This window comes from Ictalurus furcatus, chromosome 18, assembly GCF_023375685.1.
Source record: "Ictalurus furcatus strain D&B chromosome 18, Billie_1.0, whole genome shotgun sequence".
Lineage (NCBI taxonomy): Eukaryota > Metazoa > Chordata > Actinopteri > Siluriformes > Ictaluridae > Ictalurus > Ictalurus furcatus.
Window position 1 is genome coordinate 24,696,553 of NC_071272.1, and position 17,679 is coordinate 24,714,231.

At 41.0% G+C, this 17,679-nt stretch overlaps 1 protein-coding gene across 4 annotated transcripts in view; it reads left to right on the plus strand.

Moving 5' to 3' along the window:
- Positions 1 to 1,571: 1,571 nt before the first annotated feature.
- LOC128622446 (glucocorticoid receptor-like) overlaps positions 1,572 to 17,679 on the plus strand; it is a 40,247-nt gene continuing 24,139 nt past the window's right edge. For 2 of the 4 annotated variants that reach the window (XM_053648965.1, XM_053648968.1), the window contains exons 1-3: positions 1,845 to 2,232; positions 2,615 to 2,659; positions 4,231 to 5,189. In XM_053648965.1, coding sequence (XP_053504940.1) covers positions 4,240 to 5,189 — 950 coding nt within the window. In that variant the 5' untranslated portion in view covers positions 1,845 to 2,232; positions 2,615 to 2,659; positions 4,231 to 4,239. The other 2 variants (XM_053648967.1, XM_053648966.1) reach the window with 2 other exon arrangements.

Here is a 17,679-nt window from a genome sequence, read left to right on the forward strand (position 1 = left end):
CCGATGTTCTGAAATACCTGAATTTGTAAACCACATACTTTTCCTGAGAAAATACTATTACTACAAAATAAATGTAATGTGAATGATTGAAGCAGCCTAGTTCCTCCAGTCATTTCTGTCCATTCTCCTGAAGGGTGCCAAAAATGTGTTAACGCTACACCATTAGAGCTCCCAGAAAATCAGTAGGAAGTTTTCTAAAGTGTATAATAAACGCAGTAGGACTCCAGGGACCGAGGCACAGTTGGGTTTATATTGGACATTCGCTGCACTTTCGAGCTCCTCTCGTCTATTTCTCAAGAAATAAACACACAAAAAGGACAAAAAATGTGTATTTTCTTACTCTGGAGTGGGCAGAGAACAAAGTACAATTGAACATATTTTTTTCAGTTTCTCCCGTCAAACCCAGCGGAAGCCCCAATTCCAAAAATGTTGGGACGCTGTGTAAAATGTAAAAAAAAAAAAACCCAGAATGCAATGATTTGCGAAACTCATAAAGATTCGCACGCTATTCAGAATAGAACATAGAAAACATACCAAATGTTTAAACTGAGTAAATGTACCATTTTAAGGAAAATTTAAGGTAATTTCGAATTCGATGGCCGCAACACGTCTCAAAAAAGTTGGGACCGGAGCAATAAAAGGCTGGAAGAGTGTTACTTTAGTTTCAAAATAGAGGCGTCTTTGATAAGAAGAACGGAGTATAATATAATGTGAATCATAAAAAAATGAATTTCATTTCTATTTCTTTACAGAATTTTGTTTTTAGCAGTAAAAACAGCATTTTGCTGTAGTTGCTAAGACTAAACCTGGGTTCGATGTGTAATAAAAATATATATAATTAACAATCATTAATAAAATATATGCTATAAAAAAACAAACAAATACGGAATCCATACTGTATCCTAACTCTGCAATATGTTAGATATCCTGTGACGTAGACGTCTATAATCTTAGTAGAATCTTACACAGCTGCCCAGGTCTTGCACTTTTTACACGGTCCCTTACTGACTCCATTACTATAAAGCTCTGATGACCTGCGTTTCAGAAACCCTTGGCTTCCCCTGGATTTAAAGGGAGAAAATTAAACACATGTATTCAGTTCTACTTGGTTCTCTCCCCACTCCAGAGTTGTTGTTTTTATTTTTTTAAATACACATTTTGTCCTGTTTGTGTGTTTATTCCCTGAGAAATGGAAGAGAGAAGCTCGAATGTGCCGCGAATGTCCAATATAAACCCAACGGTTCCTGGGAGCTCCAGGGTTCTCCTGCACTGAGTTAGAAGTTCTCCCCAGATCTACTGGATAGGAACTTGTTCTATAAATAACTCTGTTCTGACACGGACGAGTCATTCAGATCATTTCAGATCTCACAAACTTCATCACAGCCGTAAGGGACATCAGGACAAACACCATCGCGGAGTTTCATCTCCGGATCGGGACACCTTATTCACCTTCTTGTCACGGAAATAAATAAACAAATAAATAAATAGAAATACAGCCGTGAAAAAAAAAAAAAAAAAAAAAAAAAAAAACACCAGGAGGACGGGGTTTACTGCGCATGCGCGTTCGGCGCTCTGTTCAAAGTCTTCGCTGTGCGTGCAGTTTAAATCTTCTTATTCTTCTTATTAATTCTTTAATATTGTTATTATTTTGTGGCGCAGGGTTCACGCGGAGGATTTATTGCTCATGACGTCAGGGGGCATGACCTTAACCTTAACTTTAGCTTTACGGTGTCGTGCTGAATAGAGAGAGAGCTTTTGGTTTGGCTTCGCTGCTTCTCTTCCGTACGCGCGTGCACTTCGCCCCGTTCATCATCTCCCGCACACAACTGCGCCATTTACCTCCTGGCTCTCCTGCGCAACTTTCTATTCATTTTTTTATACTGAAACTTTAACAAACAACAACAACAACAACAACAGAACCAAACGAGAGGATTCCGACCCGCTGTTTGATGAAGTGAAAAATGTAAATAAATAAGAACTGCCCGCCAGGCTGTAGTTATAGTTGTAGACTCCAGTTGTTGAGTATCCAGCTGCAGGGTTTTACATAACGGACTCTTTCTTTGTGGAATTTTGCGTCCAATCTGATATCTGATCCAGCAGAGAGAGAAACAGATGACACGTCTGATCTGATGACATGGGCATGAGTTTTGTGCCCGCTTTAAACACTTGGACAGCGGGAGTGTTTGTGTAGGGTTTGCGGAGGCGTTCACTTCCAACACCACGGCTTTAGATGTGAGTCTGTCTGTCTGTCTCTCTGTCTGTCTGTCTCTCTGGTTTTGTATCTAATCTATCCAGCTGACACCCCGTTTATGTAATGTTGGTCATTCCGCAGTTTTAACACCACACCTAACCGCCTGTAGAGCTGAGCGCATTCACAGTCTAATCTAGGAGCAATTAACGGATGAGATTAATGTCAGATTTTAACCCGGTTTAAACGTTTTGATCGCAAAGCTAGATTTCCAGCGTGTGTGTGTGTGTGTGTGTGTGTGGACTCGACTCTAACATGCGGGGGAAGTAAAGACGCAACTCGTCGTGACAGAATTAAAGAAGACAAAGAAGTCGATTTTTTTTTAATCAAATGTAATTGTTTTTTTGTTTGTTCTTTGTTACTCAGGATAAACTGGAATGAACTCGGTCACTTGGTGAATATTTGCTGCAGGTAAGAACAAAACGCTTTTCTTTCCTTTTCAATATTTCAGTATTCTTTTTCCCTGTTTCTGTTTCATTCTTCTGATAAAACAACAACAACAACTTCATGACACCCGTCAGAGTTGAGATGTAACCCAGATTATTAATCTGCTGTATTAAATCTAAACTTTGCACCCACCCTGTGACCTGTCTGACCTGTGGTCCACACAGCAGGGAGTTTAGTGAGTTATAAACTATATTTCGGATTCATTTGGTCTGTAGTCTTCTCCTCCTTGTTCAGCAGGGTTCGGACTGCAGTAGCTCTGCACAGCCAACAGGTTGCAGTGATTCTGTACCTTATTTTATCATCATTACAGATTATTTTACATTCTACACTTTATAAAGTCTTCACTAACAGTCACAGACGGTCTGTGTCCAGTTTAAGGACATTCATAGATGTTAATGAGTTCTTATATTGCACAAGGACAGAGGACAAGTGGCAAACAGCTGAAACTAGTTTTACAGTCAGACAAAGTTTTTTATGCTTCTCTCTCTCTCTCTCTCTCTCTCTCTCTGTGTGTGTGTGTGTGTGTATATATATATATATATATATATATATATATATATATGTATATGTATATTTATATATATATGTATATTTATATATATATGTATATATAGTGTGTGTGTGTGTGTGTGTTGAGAAGCTCTATGACGTGTGAACAGATATGATATTAATATAATATGATTAGTAATTCAATATATGAATGATATATTCATGCATTATATTAGTTATAAATTAATTATAAGAAATACATAAAAAAAGACCTCACGCTCATTCTCACCAGAAGGATTTGGCTACTGACTTTATTATTATTATTATTATTATTATTATTATTATTATTGTTATTATTATTATCATTATTTCTTCCCTTTTCATTTCTCATTCCTTTTATTTTATTGTCATTATTGTCATTATTATTATTATTATTATTATTATTATTTCTTTCTGCTTCATTTCTTAATCACCTGTAGGCGTTTGAGATTATGAACATCTAGTATCAGTGATGTCATGTTTATTATTTGGTTATCGTGTTGTTTGGTGTTGTTTATCACGTCGAGAGTCTGATTAATGCACGATGTTTTAAACGTACACATGGCTGAGCCGAATGTTCAGGAATGAAAGCGTGGACAAAATGTTATGATGGTACATGTTGTTCTTAAAGCGGGTCATTTAGAATGTATTTTACTTTGTAAGGGGGTCTCTGGCTGCACAAAAGTACCACAGGATGCTTTTTATATTACTGAATAAAGTGCGTCTTGTCTTTGAGAGACTATTTATAGTTTTAATACACTAAAAATGATCAGAAAGTTGTTTGTTTGTGCGGTTTATGAACAAGCAAAACGCAGATGTTCTTTTACTTGTTTTGTTAGATTTGTTTTGCTTTTACAGGTTGGAGTGTCGAATTATTATTATTATTATTATTATTATTATTATTATTATTATTATTATTATTGAGAAATAAATGCAAATGTGATATCTGCAACATTAAGTATAAAATGTTCTTGAGTTACTAATGACCATATCTTTGTGTCTGACAGCCTGTAGAGATGGATTGTTGGCTGAATAATCCAGCCAAGAATATATCTTTAGAGGATCAACCCATGAGAGACCTGCTGCAAAGCACAGGGAGCACCGTACCCACCAGCTCCTCTTCCAGTGACGTCTCGAATGGACGGAGCAGCGTTAACGCTCACAGGGAGCTACCGATGGGACACAATGCTCAAGAGCCAGGCACTAAAGCCTTCAAGATGCAGCAGGAGCTGAAGGAAGGTTTTAACCTGAAGGATAACCTGGCTCTTTTGGACGAGAGCATCGCCGATTTAAACCGCACCTCGAGTTCCGACAAGTTGTGCTTTCGAACCCCTGAAGCATTCACATTCAAAATGGAGGAGTTTTCCACTTTGAATAAATCTGACTATGACTTTGGCTCCTATGACCAGACGGAAAAAGACGAGTCTGGGAATGACAGACTGCTAGAAGAGAACACCTTGGATATCTTACAGAGTCTGGAGCTACCTGGCTCTCTTTCAGACCTCAACGAGTTCTGTGTGGCAAATGACGATGCGTTTTTCCCTTCCCTGGCAGTGGAGGACACACCGCTCGTCGATAGCAGCATGCTGAAAGATACCAAACCTGTTCTGCCCGGAAAAAACATTAACGGCAATGATAAAGCACATCCACAGCAGACTCTGGAACATAACCTCAATGTTCCTGGCATAAAGACGGAGAAAGATGCAGATTTTATTCAGTTGTGTACACCTGGTGTGATCAAGCATGAAAGTGAGAGGAGAGGCTACTGTCAGATGACGACGATGGCTGGGCATCATGGAGCGTCCGTCAATCTGAGCATGGACAGCCAGTCATACCACTACGGTGCCAATACTTCTTTACCAGACCAGAAGCCTGTATTAGGCTTGTACGCCCCTTTGCCAACTGGCAGTGATGGCTGGATTCAGGGAAATGGATTTGGAGATGCTTCTACCTACACATACAACAGGTAGGACTGTTAGACCTATAGGCTTACACTCTGTTCCTATTTATTACGTGTTTGTGTGTGTGTGTGTGTGTGTGTGTGTGTGTGTGTGCGTGTGTGCGTGTCTGTGTGTATGTCTGTGTGTATGTGCGTGTGTGTGTGTCCGTGTGTGTGTATATGTGTGTGTATGTGTGTGTGTGTGTGTGTGTGTAAGAGAACTGATTATATGCAGCCTAATTAAAAGGTACAAGTGGTAGGCTAAACAGCCGTATTATTAAATAAATTGAAGGACGATTTAATTAACAGCACAGATGTAGGAAAACATCTTCTGTTTATAATTGACCAGAATATTTCAATATTCTTCATTCATGCCATAAAACTAACGGTAACATCACAAAGGAGGAAGTATCACATATTCTCTGATAAAAGAAAGCTATCTGTGGCTCAGTAGTAGATTGGGTTGTCCTCGAATTGCAGGGTTGGTGGTTCGATAACTGCTCCCTCCATGTGCTGAAGTGCTCTTGGGCAAGACACTGAACCCTGCGTTGCTCCTGGCGCGCGCGCGCGTGTGTGTGTGTGTGTGTGTGTGTGTGTGGGTGTGTGTGGGTGTGAATGAGAACTGCTTAAGGTTAAAAGGCGTTAAATAAGTGCAGACCATTTACCGACAAATTATGTGAATTAATTTGTCATCAAATTAGTGCCTTTTAGCAGGATGTTGTTATTATTGAAGCATTTGCCTATATCTACACATTTGCAGTGTGTAATCTTTGTTATCGCCACCTCTCATAACCTTTTCACCGGATAATCTTAGCTAACCCTAATCTTGGCTAAATGAAGTATCACCCAATATCGATGCCCAGCTGATATTGTTTTCCTTTTAAAAATACCAGGGTTTATAATATATATATATATATATATATATATATATATTTTAAAGCACTGAAAAAAATAGAGGTAACTAATACCTAACTAAAGACATGACTTGCACAAAAACGCAGTTTTCACACAAAAATCTCTTGCATTGTGAATATAATAAGGGTCAAATTTGCGTCTCCCCATTGGAGAATTAAACCCCGCACAGGCAGAGATGCTGACCGCTATACTAACGAGGACTACGTGTTCTACATCTCCCAGCTTGTTAGGAAGGAGCAGATAGGGTTAAGGGCCTCGCTCAAAGGCCAGCTAGAGAGTCCTGGTTTTCACCCAGGAGGCCCGGGTTCGACTCCTGGTATAGGAAACCCCTCAGGCCAGTGGTGGCTCAATGGTTAAGGCTCTGAGTTACTGATCAGAAGGTCAGGTGTTCAAGCTGCCGCTGTTGGGCCCTTGAGCAAGGTCCTTAACCATATCTGGTCCCGGTGCGCTGTATTATCTCTGACCCCTGCTTCCTGACAAGCTTGGATATGTGAAAAAAGAATTTGAATGTGCTGTAATGTGTACATGACAAATAAAGACTTCTTCTTCTAAATTTATATATATATATACATACATCTGATCCAGCATATTTTTTTCCTATTATCAAGCGGAAAATGTTGAGAAAAAGTTGAGTTGTTTTTTTTTAATTAAATTTAAGTACATAGTGCAGACTCAGCGCTTCCCACTCAGACTCAGATATTCAGCCTGGAGGAGTTCATTCCACCACCCGGGTTTCAGGACGGAGAAGAACCTTGATGCACATGTCTTCTTTGTTTCTAGAGGGATGGTGGGTCACGTCATGCTGCTCAAAGAATGTGGTTCAGAGCAGGATTTGCAAAGTGTCTTCAGGTGCGGGTCAGGTTTTGGCTTTGAAGGCAAGCATCAGGACAGCAGTGGAGGGAATGCAGCAATGGGGTTGTGTAGGAGAACGCAGCGAGGTTGAAAACAGGCTGTCCTGCTGCATTCTGGATCAGTTTCAGGGGTCAGAAAGCACACAGGGCAGACCTGCAAGGAGTGAGGTGGAGCAATCCACTCTTGAGATGACGGTGGAATAATGAAGCACCTAAATGGCGTCTGTGGATAAAAATGGCCTCCTGATTCTCCTGATGTTTTAAAGAAGAAACCAGCACGATTGAGTCAGGCTAACGATGTGAGGTAAGAAGGTTAGTTGGTTGTCCAGGACTAGTCCAAGGCTCCCCGCATTGTCAGACGGTGTGGTCTGAGAGCTCTACATTGAGATCACAAGATCTTGACATCGGGATGCATCTCGAGGGATCTCGAGGGATGTACAGCAGCTCAGTCTTGCTGGAATTTAGTTGTGGTGATGAGCTGCCCTCCATGACGAGATGTTCACCAGACATGCTGAGGTCTGAGCAGAAGCATGAGTGTCTTAGGGAGGAAATGAAAGGAGGAGCTTAGTGTCATCAGCATAGCAGTGGTATGAAAACCCGTATGAGGAAATGACCTCAAAGAGAGAGCAGTATAAAGGATATGACCTCACCAAGAGAGAAAAGAAGGGGGCGTGGCCAGGTATATGTAACACATGTCCTGTAAATGCCTTAATGTTGCCTAAATCTATCCAAATTACATAACTAGTTGATTCATAGCTACAAAAACATGCATTGAGACGGAGCTTTCAATTATTGCCATGATAACGCAGAGATTGGGATTTCTAACTGCATTTTACACTTAAGACAAAAAGAAAATAATAAAACATCATTTGTGTAATTGGTTTGGTCTTTAAAAGCCCAAGTTGCAGTTTAACTGTGTTAACATTAAACATTCTTACACTAAACTTTAATTAGGGAATAAGGATTAGGGAATAGGGATTAGGGAATAAGGATTAGGGAATAGGGATTAGGGATTAGGGAATAAGGATTAGGGAATAGGGACTAGGGAATAAGGATTAGGGAATAAGGATTAGGGAATAGTCGGTTGATGTGCATTTTTTAAATAAATCTTTTCAGTGCATCAGAGTCACATTTATATCAGTTATATTGTAATAAATAGTCACAGGAAGAGGTATAGTAATCATTTCTAGACCAGAGATGTTTACTAAGCTGTTGATTTGCTTAAATTTTTGTGTTAGCGTCATTGGAGAGTGTACAGAAGTGTGAGTTGTGGTGCTGTGTGTGTGTGCTCAGTGAAACCAGACGGGATTTAAATGAGTTATTATCATGAACACATTGAGAACGGGACAATAAACAACCATGTCTGTTTGCACTTGACTTTAGATATGACTTCATTACATGAGTCTGGGATCTCAGACAGAATAAATTTGTTTAGAGTCGGGGTTTAACGCAAACGACCGGATCACAAAAAAATAATAACATGCTATAAAGTTTTATGCTGTAGTGTTCTAGTTTTAGATCAGTTTAATTATGGTAGGAAAATTGTACCACATGTGACATCATTTATTATACAAACCCAATTCTGAAAAAGTTGGGACAGTATGGAAAATGCAATAAAAACTAACAAAAAGAGTCATGTGCAAATTCGGTTCACCCTGTACTATACTGGAAACTGCTCTGGACGGCAGCGTATGTTGCTCCAAAATGTGTACATAACTTTCTGCATGAATGCTGCCCTCACAGATGTGCAGGTCCATACCATGGGCATTGACACGCCTCCATACCATGGGCACTGACACGCCCCATACCATGACGGACGCTGGATTTCGGACCTGACGCTGATAACAGCTCGGACGGTCCTTTTCCTCTTCACCCCGGAGAACACCACGGCTGTTTTGTCCAAAAACTATTTGAAATGTCGACTCGTCGGACCACAAAACACGATTCCACTGTGCTACTGTCCATCTCAGACGAGACCGAGTCCAGAGAAGTGGGCGGAGCTTCTGGACAGTGGTGATGTATGGCTTCTGCTTTGCATAGTAAAGCCTTAACCTGCATCTGTGGATGCAGCGGCGAATGGTGTCGTCCGACAAAGGTTTACCAGAGTATTCCCGAGCCCATGTCAGGGTCTCCATTACAGACTCGTGATGGTTTTTAAGACGGTGACGTCTGAGGGATCGGAGATCACGCGCATTCAGAAGTGGTTTTCAGCCTCACCCTTTACGCACCGAGATTTGACCGGATTCCTTAAATATTTTAATTATATTGTGCATGTAGAAGGTGAAACACCCAAAATCCTACCGATTTGTCTTTGGGGAATGCTCTTCTCAGAGTGTTGGATTATTCTCTGATGCATCTGTATCAGATCGGCGAGCCTCGACCCGTCCTCGCTCTTGAAGGACTCGGCCTTTTCTGGAGGCTCCTTATGTACTCTGATTAGACGATCTCCTCACCTGTTCCACATCACCTTCTTATTTCAACTTCTCACATCGCTATTAGTCCTAAATTGCCCCTGTACTAACTTTTTGGAACGTGTTGCATGCATCAATTTCAAAATAAACGTTTAACTTAAAAAAAAAAAACAACTATGCAGTTGATTAGATAAAACATCAAACACCTCGTCTTTATACATGTTTTTGTTTAAATACAAGTCAAAGTGCATTTACAAATCACGCCTCGTTTTTATTAGCATTCTCCATACTGTCCCAACTTTTTTGGAATTGGGGTTGTATATTTACCACAAACAAACTCTGTAAATGTATAATAGGTGATGCTTCTTGTCATAAAGTATTGTCTTTCCTGATATTATTTGCTGGACTGCAGAGCCGCTGTATTAATAAGGGCGTGTTGGTGGGCAGTAAGAGCTGCTGAAAGGTTTCCCGTACAAACCTCCCCAAGACTCTCTTTACGTTCTGGCAGGAATGTGTGCAGCGTTAGATGGTTCAGTAAATATCTTTTTACTTAAATCAGCTTGGATTTCCCACATTTCTGTATAACATTATGATTTAATAACAGTAGAAATGTCTGAGAGACAGAGAGACAAGTTAGTTACAAGATAGTTTCTGTTATTGCTTGCATAATTCGCAAGCGTTCTCTCACCAGCCGCTTCCTCTCTCTCTCTCTCTCTCTCTCTCTCTCTCTCTCTCTCTTTATCTCTCTCTCTTTATCTCTCTCTGTCTCTCTCTCTCTCTCTGTCTCTCTCTCTCTCTCTCTGTCTCTCTCTCTCTCTCTCTCTCTCTCTCTTTATCTCTCTCTGTCTCTCTCTCTCTCTGTCTCTGTCTCTCTCTCTCTCTTTATCTCTCTCTCTTTATCTCTCTCTGTCTCTCTCTCTCTCTCTCTCTCTCTCTCTCTCTCTCGGTCTCTCTCTCTCTCTCTCTCTCTCTCTCTCGGTCTCTCTCTCTCTCTCTCTCTCTCTCTCTCTTTATCTCTCTCTCTCTCTGTCTCTCTCTCTCTCTCTCTCTCGGTCTCTCTCTCTCTCTCTCTCTCTCTCTCTCGGTCTCTCTCTCTCTCTCTCTCTCTCTCTCTTTATCTCTCTCTCTTTATCTCTCTCTGTCTCTCTCTCTCTCTCTCTCTCTCTCTCTCTCTCTCGGTCTCTCTCTCTCTCTCTCTCTCTCTCTCTCTCTCGGTCTCTCTCTCTCTCTCTCTCTCTCTCTCTCTCTTTATCTCTCTCTCTTTATCTCTCTCTGTCTCTCTCTCTCTCTCTCTCTGTCTCTCTCTCTCTCTCTCTCTCTCTTTATCTCTCTCTCTTTATCTCTCTCTGTCTCTCTCTCTCTCTGTCTCTCTCTCTCTCTCTGTCTCTGTCTCTCTCTCTCTCTCTCTCTTTATCTCTCTCTCTTTATCTCTCTCTGTCTCTCTCTCTCTCTTTATCTCTCTCTCTTTATCTCTCTCTGTCTCTCTCTCTCTCTCTCTCTCTCTCTCTCTCTCTTTTTATCTCTCTCTGTATCTCTCTCTCTCTTTATCTCTCTCGCTTTCTCAAAAAATTCAGCTTGTCATTGAAAAGGCTAAACTAATCTGCCCTGAAGACTTTGAAACGTTGCAAAGTATGCTTCCGTAATTGTTAAATAAACATCTCCGAACAAAAAGCTTCGCCACATCATCGATTATACGTTTCCTTTATTGAACACCTTAGACTACGTGGCGCGCCTGCCGTAAAGGTTTGCGAGTACGAGCTGTTGGTGTAGAAACTATAAAGTATTAGAACGAGCACAGTAATATAAACCTGTCGCTCGTGTCACAGCTGAAACGACTGTCCGAGCCGTGCTGTTATAGGAAACTAGCGCACACCTTCTGGCCAATCAGATTTGAGAATTCAGCGATATAATATAGCGGTATGAATAAATTCATAACAGATATCATTCACTGCCTCTAAATCCAGCATGAACCTTCCCAACTGTTTACACAAATTAGATCTTGTGAATTTCCAAGTGTGTTCGTGTTCACAGATAATTTGAATATGATGTTTGTCACAGATAGATATGACGGATTCACGGCGATTGTACAGTACAGTCAGCTCACTCGCAGTACTGTACTCTCAGCTCTTTATCCCTCATCCATCACACCGACCTCCTCACTGACGGATCGGACTGACAGCTTGTGACTGTGCGCAAAACTGAGACATTATTTTGGGGTTCAGTGACTTCCGATACCTGATTAAAACTCATAAACTAGAATATGACACTATCGAGAGAATTCCAGGTGTGATCCTGTTTTGCCGTGATGTTGGGAGATGACGAATCCCACTGGCTTTAATTTCATTTTTAACCCTGCCCCGTCTGATCTCACAGCCTGCCCCGTCTGATCTCACAGATATTTTTATTTTTTTTTTAAATGAACACACGAAACGTACCTGTATATACCTTCAAGGCATTGTGGGTAATTTACGAAACCATAAACCAAAGTGAAAATAGACCAACATGTCGAAGAAAGCAGTTTCAACTGCAAGAGTTAACTTCGTTACAAAATAAATCTTAGACACCACTGAAAAAACATGTTTTAATGATAAATTCAATATTTAACGAGATTAAGATGCGAGTCATCATCTTGACTTATTTATGTTGTTATCACAAGATAAAGCTGGTTTCAGCAGATAACAGCATATTTACTCGGACATTTTGTGAAATCAAAATGGTGGGTTGTTTTTGTTTTTTTTTCCAGATAAAGATGAGGCAGTCTTAGCAGAATATTTCTTAAGTGTTGCAATATTATAAAAGGATATCTCTGACTAGAGTCTCATAAACCTAAGTGATGTCATCGCCCGTAGGAGTGGAGGGGTGCCAATAGTTTTGATTATGACGAGTCTAAAAGTTGCATGGCTCCTTCGGTTTATCGTTCTCATATAAAGATAAGTTAAGTCCTTAAGAGAAGTTATTCCCAATTTTCCCATCTTTTTAAAAACCTTTTCCCCTTATCCACTGCAGGTGAGCTGCACAGTCAGGAAGTGATTAATGAGCTGAACGACAGACAGATCCTCCTTACAGTACACTACAGTACACTACAGGGGTATACAGTTATACAGACAAGAAATGTTACACCACCTGCCAAACATTTCACAGGAATTTTGACTGGGAGAGGCTGAAGTACATAGTGTCATTGGGGACATGCCATTTTAAGGGTGTGAAGCAAACATCCAGAGGTGCATGCAGGGAGGGGTTCAGTGTTTACCTCAGCAAGATCAGAGAGGTCAGGAGGAATCTTAATAAAGTGATCGTAGGCTGAAAGACATTTGAAGGCACTATCCTGTGAACAGAATGTGCTTCTTATTTGGACCCGTGGTTCAGAATCCTGAGAATTTGGAAAACTGATTGATGTTAAATCCCAACAGAAGAGATCTGCTGTGCTGAGAAAAGAAAACAAACAAAAAAACTAAATGAAAATAGCATCTAAATACAGCAATATTTTGTGGAGGGAGTTACCTGTTTTGACCTCTTGAAAAGCTGGATTGTTCCTAATGGACACAGCTAATGGCTCGAACGCTGCTGTAAAAGCAGAGGCGCGTATGTTTCTGTTACGTTATTATTTGTAATATCTGAGGCTTTCGGATGAGTAACGCTACGAGTAATAAGTGTTCATTCATGCAATTATCCAATCAGCCAATCATACGGCAGCAGCACAATGCATAAAATCATACAGATACAGGTCGAGAACTTCAGGTAATGTTCACAACGGACATCAGAGTGGTGTGAAATACAAAAAAACATCCGGTGAGCGTCAGGTCTGCGGGCGGAAACGCAGTGCTGATGAGAGAGAACGTCCGGAGCTGACAGGCAGGCTATGCTGACGCGAATAACCACTCTTTACTGCCGTGGTGAGCGGAAAAGCAGCTCAGAACACACGGCGTGTTAGAGCTTGATGCGGATGAGTTACAGTACAACAGCTGGAAGAACACTTTGGGTTCCACTGTTGTCAGCCAAGAACAGGAATCTGAGGCCACATGTCGTCTTCCGATCCAGCCATGTGGGTCTCGTCAGTGGGCGTTTCCTCACGGCTCGTCTCTTCAGCGTCACTCCAGCTAGCTGTGCAAGTTTTTAAAAAAATCATTTTTAACCTTAATAGCCCCCTGTTTAGTTTCCAGCTATCCTCATCAGGCCAGAAGTGAAATTAGGTTCTGCTCACAAGCACCTGAGCTCACCTGAGTGATGCTGCCATTTCCTCTGCCGTGTCTCCACTTGCATGAGCAGATTTTATCAAAATCGAATCACAGAGGCAGCATCAACTATTTTCCTTTGCTGTAGGTTTTGTACTAAAAAATTAACTGCTAGGTTCTGCTCTGCTCTCTCTCTCGCGCTCTCTCTCTCTCTCTCTCTGTGTGTGTGTGTGTGTGTGTGTGTGTGTGTGTGTGTGTGTGTGTGTGTGTATGTGTGTGTCACAGCCAAATTAGAAAGAAGGCACATCTTTTTTTTCTCTGTGTGGGAAACACTAGCCTTGCCTCTGACTATACACGTACCTCTTACAAATCCCTGATCTCATTTTTCAGTATTTTCCTTCATTTGTTTGTATTCGGTGGAGTCAAAACTTTGTGGACTGCTTCTGACTTTTGACTTTTTGTGAAGGAAAAAGTTCTGAATGAATAAATACTGTGTGTGCGTGTACAGGAAATTCCTCGCAGGCTGCATGAGCAAGGACGGAGCTATGTGGTGCAGAGCAGATGTTTATTTTTAGTTCGATTTAGTTTCCTTTTTTTCTTTTTCTTTTTTTTTTTGTCTCTGTGTGAAACAAGGCTGAAGACCCTCCAGACGCCTCTGTAAATACTGCGACTCTTCCTGATATTAAACCGAGCAAAAATGAATATATAAACAGAGCGACACAACACGTCACGCTTACGGTGTTTGTTGTAGACGCGTCTTTTTTGACGAGGTTGCAGACGCTTGTAGGGGGATCTTCAGGTTTCCAGTAAGGTTCGAATCCAGAGACTGAGATGATCTTTAATATCAAAATATTCACTTTGTGTTTCTTTAAGCATTTCTGTGTTGATTTTGAAGTATGTATCCACCATCTTGTTGAAAGCCACGTCTGAACCTCCTGGCAGAGGCAAGCAGGTTTTGAGCTGAAATGTGGAAGTACTGAGGGTGGGTGTGTCTCGATCAGCTCCCTAGGTCGTGAATCCATGTTTCCTGTACATGACTTGGGGCACTTGTAAGGCCCCTGGCTCACTACACACCGGGGCACTGAGAACTCAATTTCAGGTGACGTGACTACGTAGTTGCGTCGTAAAACTTCACGTAAAATGAAAAACTTTGAAATATAAAAATGTCATATAAATTTGTTAGCTTAGTTCCACTCATTTCTGTGCAAGCTAGTGGATTTATTTCCGTCTCAGTGATATTAAGCACATCAGTAACTCTATATTAAACATTTAATAGCAGTAGCTCTAATATTTATTCAGCGTACTACTTGAGTGTCTCACAGTGTTTAACATTTCTCTCTCGTTTGAATAATTTCACGTTTTATAAAATCTTATATTATTTAATGGGATTACTGTAATGTGGTATAGAGTGATATATGAGCAATAATGGGGTTATAGGGATTAAAAAAAGAAGATGTTCTTGTTCAGATCTAAAGTGGTGCAGCGCTTCGGAGTGAGTGAGGTCTTACACAGAAATCTGATCTTTATTCTGATCTGATCTGATCTGATGTTTATTTCCTGAAACCAGGAGATGTTTTTGTTATTTCTAGCTTTAAAAGACCACCACCTGCACATGTATAAGGTAAGGTTTTAGTTGTCTTTGTTTTAAGCTTGTACTTCATTGTTTAATATGAATGATAGAGGTTTATAGTTATAATACAGGTTACAGTCATGATCATTTAACTGAGGGTTTATTTCCGTATAAATAATAGTAAGTATTGATTTGATTTCTCGTTTTGAACATTTCATTTTCATACTTTTTGTAGTCTGAGACTAACAGTTTTATAGTGACTTGGATATATCTTTAGATATAAATTGGTGGAGTGGGAATCTTGGAGTGGGGCCTCACCATTCGAATGAATTAGATCAGTGGTTCGAGATTGAGATTGGAGAGATTGGAAAGAAGGCACAATTTTTTTTATTTTATTTTAACCACAGACATTGCATCATTTGGGTACTCTGTGTATTTTATTGCTTTTCAAATAGAATGTGCATAAATGAAAAACCCCCACATTCCCTCGCCCTCTCTATTTCCTTTTTCCTTGGGAGAGGCGGAGCTTATCTGCCTTTTATCTGCCTTTTATCTAGCTGACAAACCTTAGCGACTTTCGAAATATCAGCAGTACTGTCCTGCACGCGCGAGGTCTTGCTTTCCCGCTGCACTCACACCTCTCTCTCTCTCTGCGTCTGCTCTGTTCAGTGGGGGGCCGAGAGCCGGAGATTTAACAGTGTCACGGATAACGAGACGCGCCCTTCGTCCTAATTTACATCATTCACATGCCAGTGTTTTTAGAACGCAAGACGAGTATAATGCAACCTGTTTTACATGTAAAATAGTCCACGTTATTACAGCCCAGTTCTCTTGTTCAGAGTAGTTCTAGTGTTCAGAAACATTTTACATCATTCATCTTCCTCACCTGTCCGTTATATAAAAGTCATAAAAAATCCTAAAAGTTGTGAAAAGTAATTTAAAAAAAGTACAAAAACACAAAATCCAAAAAAATCTATCTATCTGTCAAAAAAGATTATAGGTTAGGTTATATATATTGATAGATTTGATATAGATTATAGATAATCATTATACCTGGTCTCCTCCAATATGGGGGGGGGGCATGCTGCATGATAGGGGAGCCTTGGGGGGTGGGGGGCGTGCCACATTATAGGGAAGGCTTGGGCGGTGGGGGGCGTGCCACATGATAAGGGAGGCTAGGGGAGGGGGCGTGCCACGTGATAAGGGAGGCTAGGGGAGGGGGCGTGCCACATGATAAGGGAGGCTAGGGGAGGGGGCATGCCACGTGGTAAGGGAGGCTTGGGGGGGCGTGCCACGTGATAAGGGAGGCTTGGGGGGGCGTGCCACATGATAGAGGAGGCTTGGGGGGGGGCTTTAGTTACAAAAGGTTGTGAAGCTCTGGATTAGACTGATCTGAAAAGATTTGCGAGGCATCTCTTTTCTACACATGGATTGTTTTCTCCTCAGTAAGTGACACTGGATGTCCATGACTCACAGGTTGCTGTCAGTGGACATGAGTTTCTCATCGACTCCATTACTGGAGCGTTTGTGTCGCTGTACAGCGGTGTACAGTCGTGTCTGTGAAGAAACGCCGGGATGGGATATTGTACCTCGGCTTGGAGGCGTACAGGACAAAAACAAACGCCTTGTTTGTCTGCTCCTGAGTAAGAGCGCAGATCCCTGGTGATAGATGTTGTGATTGATTTAGTTATCTTTTTTAGACACCCGTCGTTATGATGGAGAGACGGATCAGACTTGGGTGTCTGTTCAGGCATTCTCTGCTTAGCCACAACAGTTTTTTTCCACTAGCTCCAGGTGGAAATGTCTGATTATGATATTGGTCGTGTTGCCAGAGCAACAGCCCTCATGGCCTCATAAAACCCAACGTGTTCCCGAATGTCAGCTTTTTAAAAATGTGCCTTTTTTCTTTTCTTTCTGTACTCCTTCACTTAGTTTCTGTTGTACATGCTATGAAAGCCAAATGACAAAGACGTACATGAATGTCTGGATGTCTGTGTTTTATCTCTGCTGAACAAACATCTATTAGAAATATCTTGGGCTAGGAGTAACAGAAGTCACATGATCAATATCCTGATATTTCAGGGCATTTCTACGATACACCACATGCATCATGAGATAAAGATTTCCTAGTAAACTGTCAGCAAAACAGTAATGTTGGGTTTAAAATTAAACTTTTAAAAAGGTCATTAGCCCCACGGTGCCTTGTGTATTGTCACATCATTTATCACGCAGTATAAATATCATACCATCATGTCCCCCAGCCTGCTCACCGTGTGGAACTGTACTGTTCAGGTCATTTCATACAAGAACACAGCGGTCTTCTTAAACATAATAAGAACTCAGAGTAACTCCGTGAAGCAGCACAACACTAGATTCACGTACGCGTGAATTTAAAAGGTTTTTTTTTTTTTTTGGTAGCTTTTACCTTTCTATCTTCACGATAAGGTTTAATTCTAGGCTATAAACTCTCTGAGGATTTGAAATAGAAGAGCAGCACACGTTATGTAGAGAGGATGGGGTACAGCAGAAGCTTAATCACACTGTGGAGCGTGTTCGTGGTGCGAGTGTGTGTCTAGTTTAATGCCTTACTCATAAAAT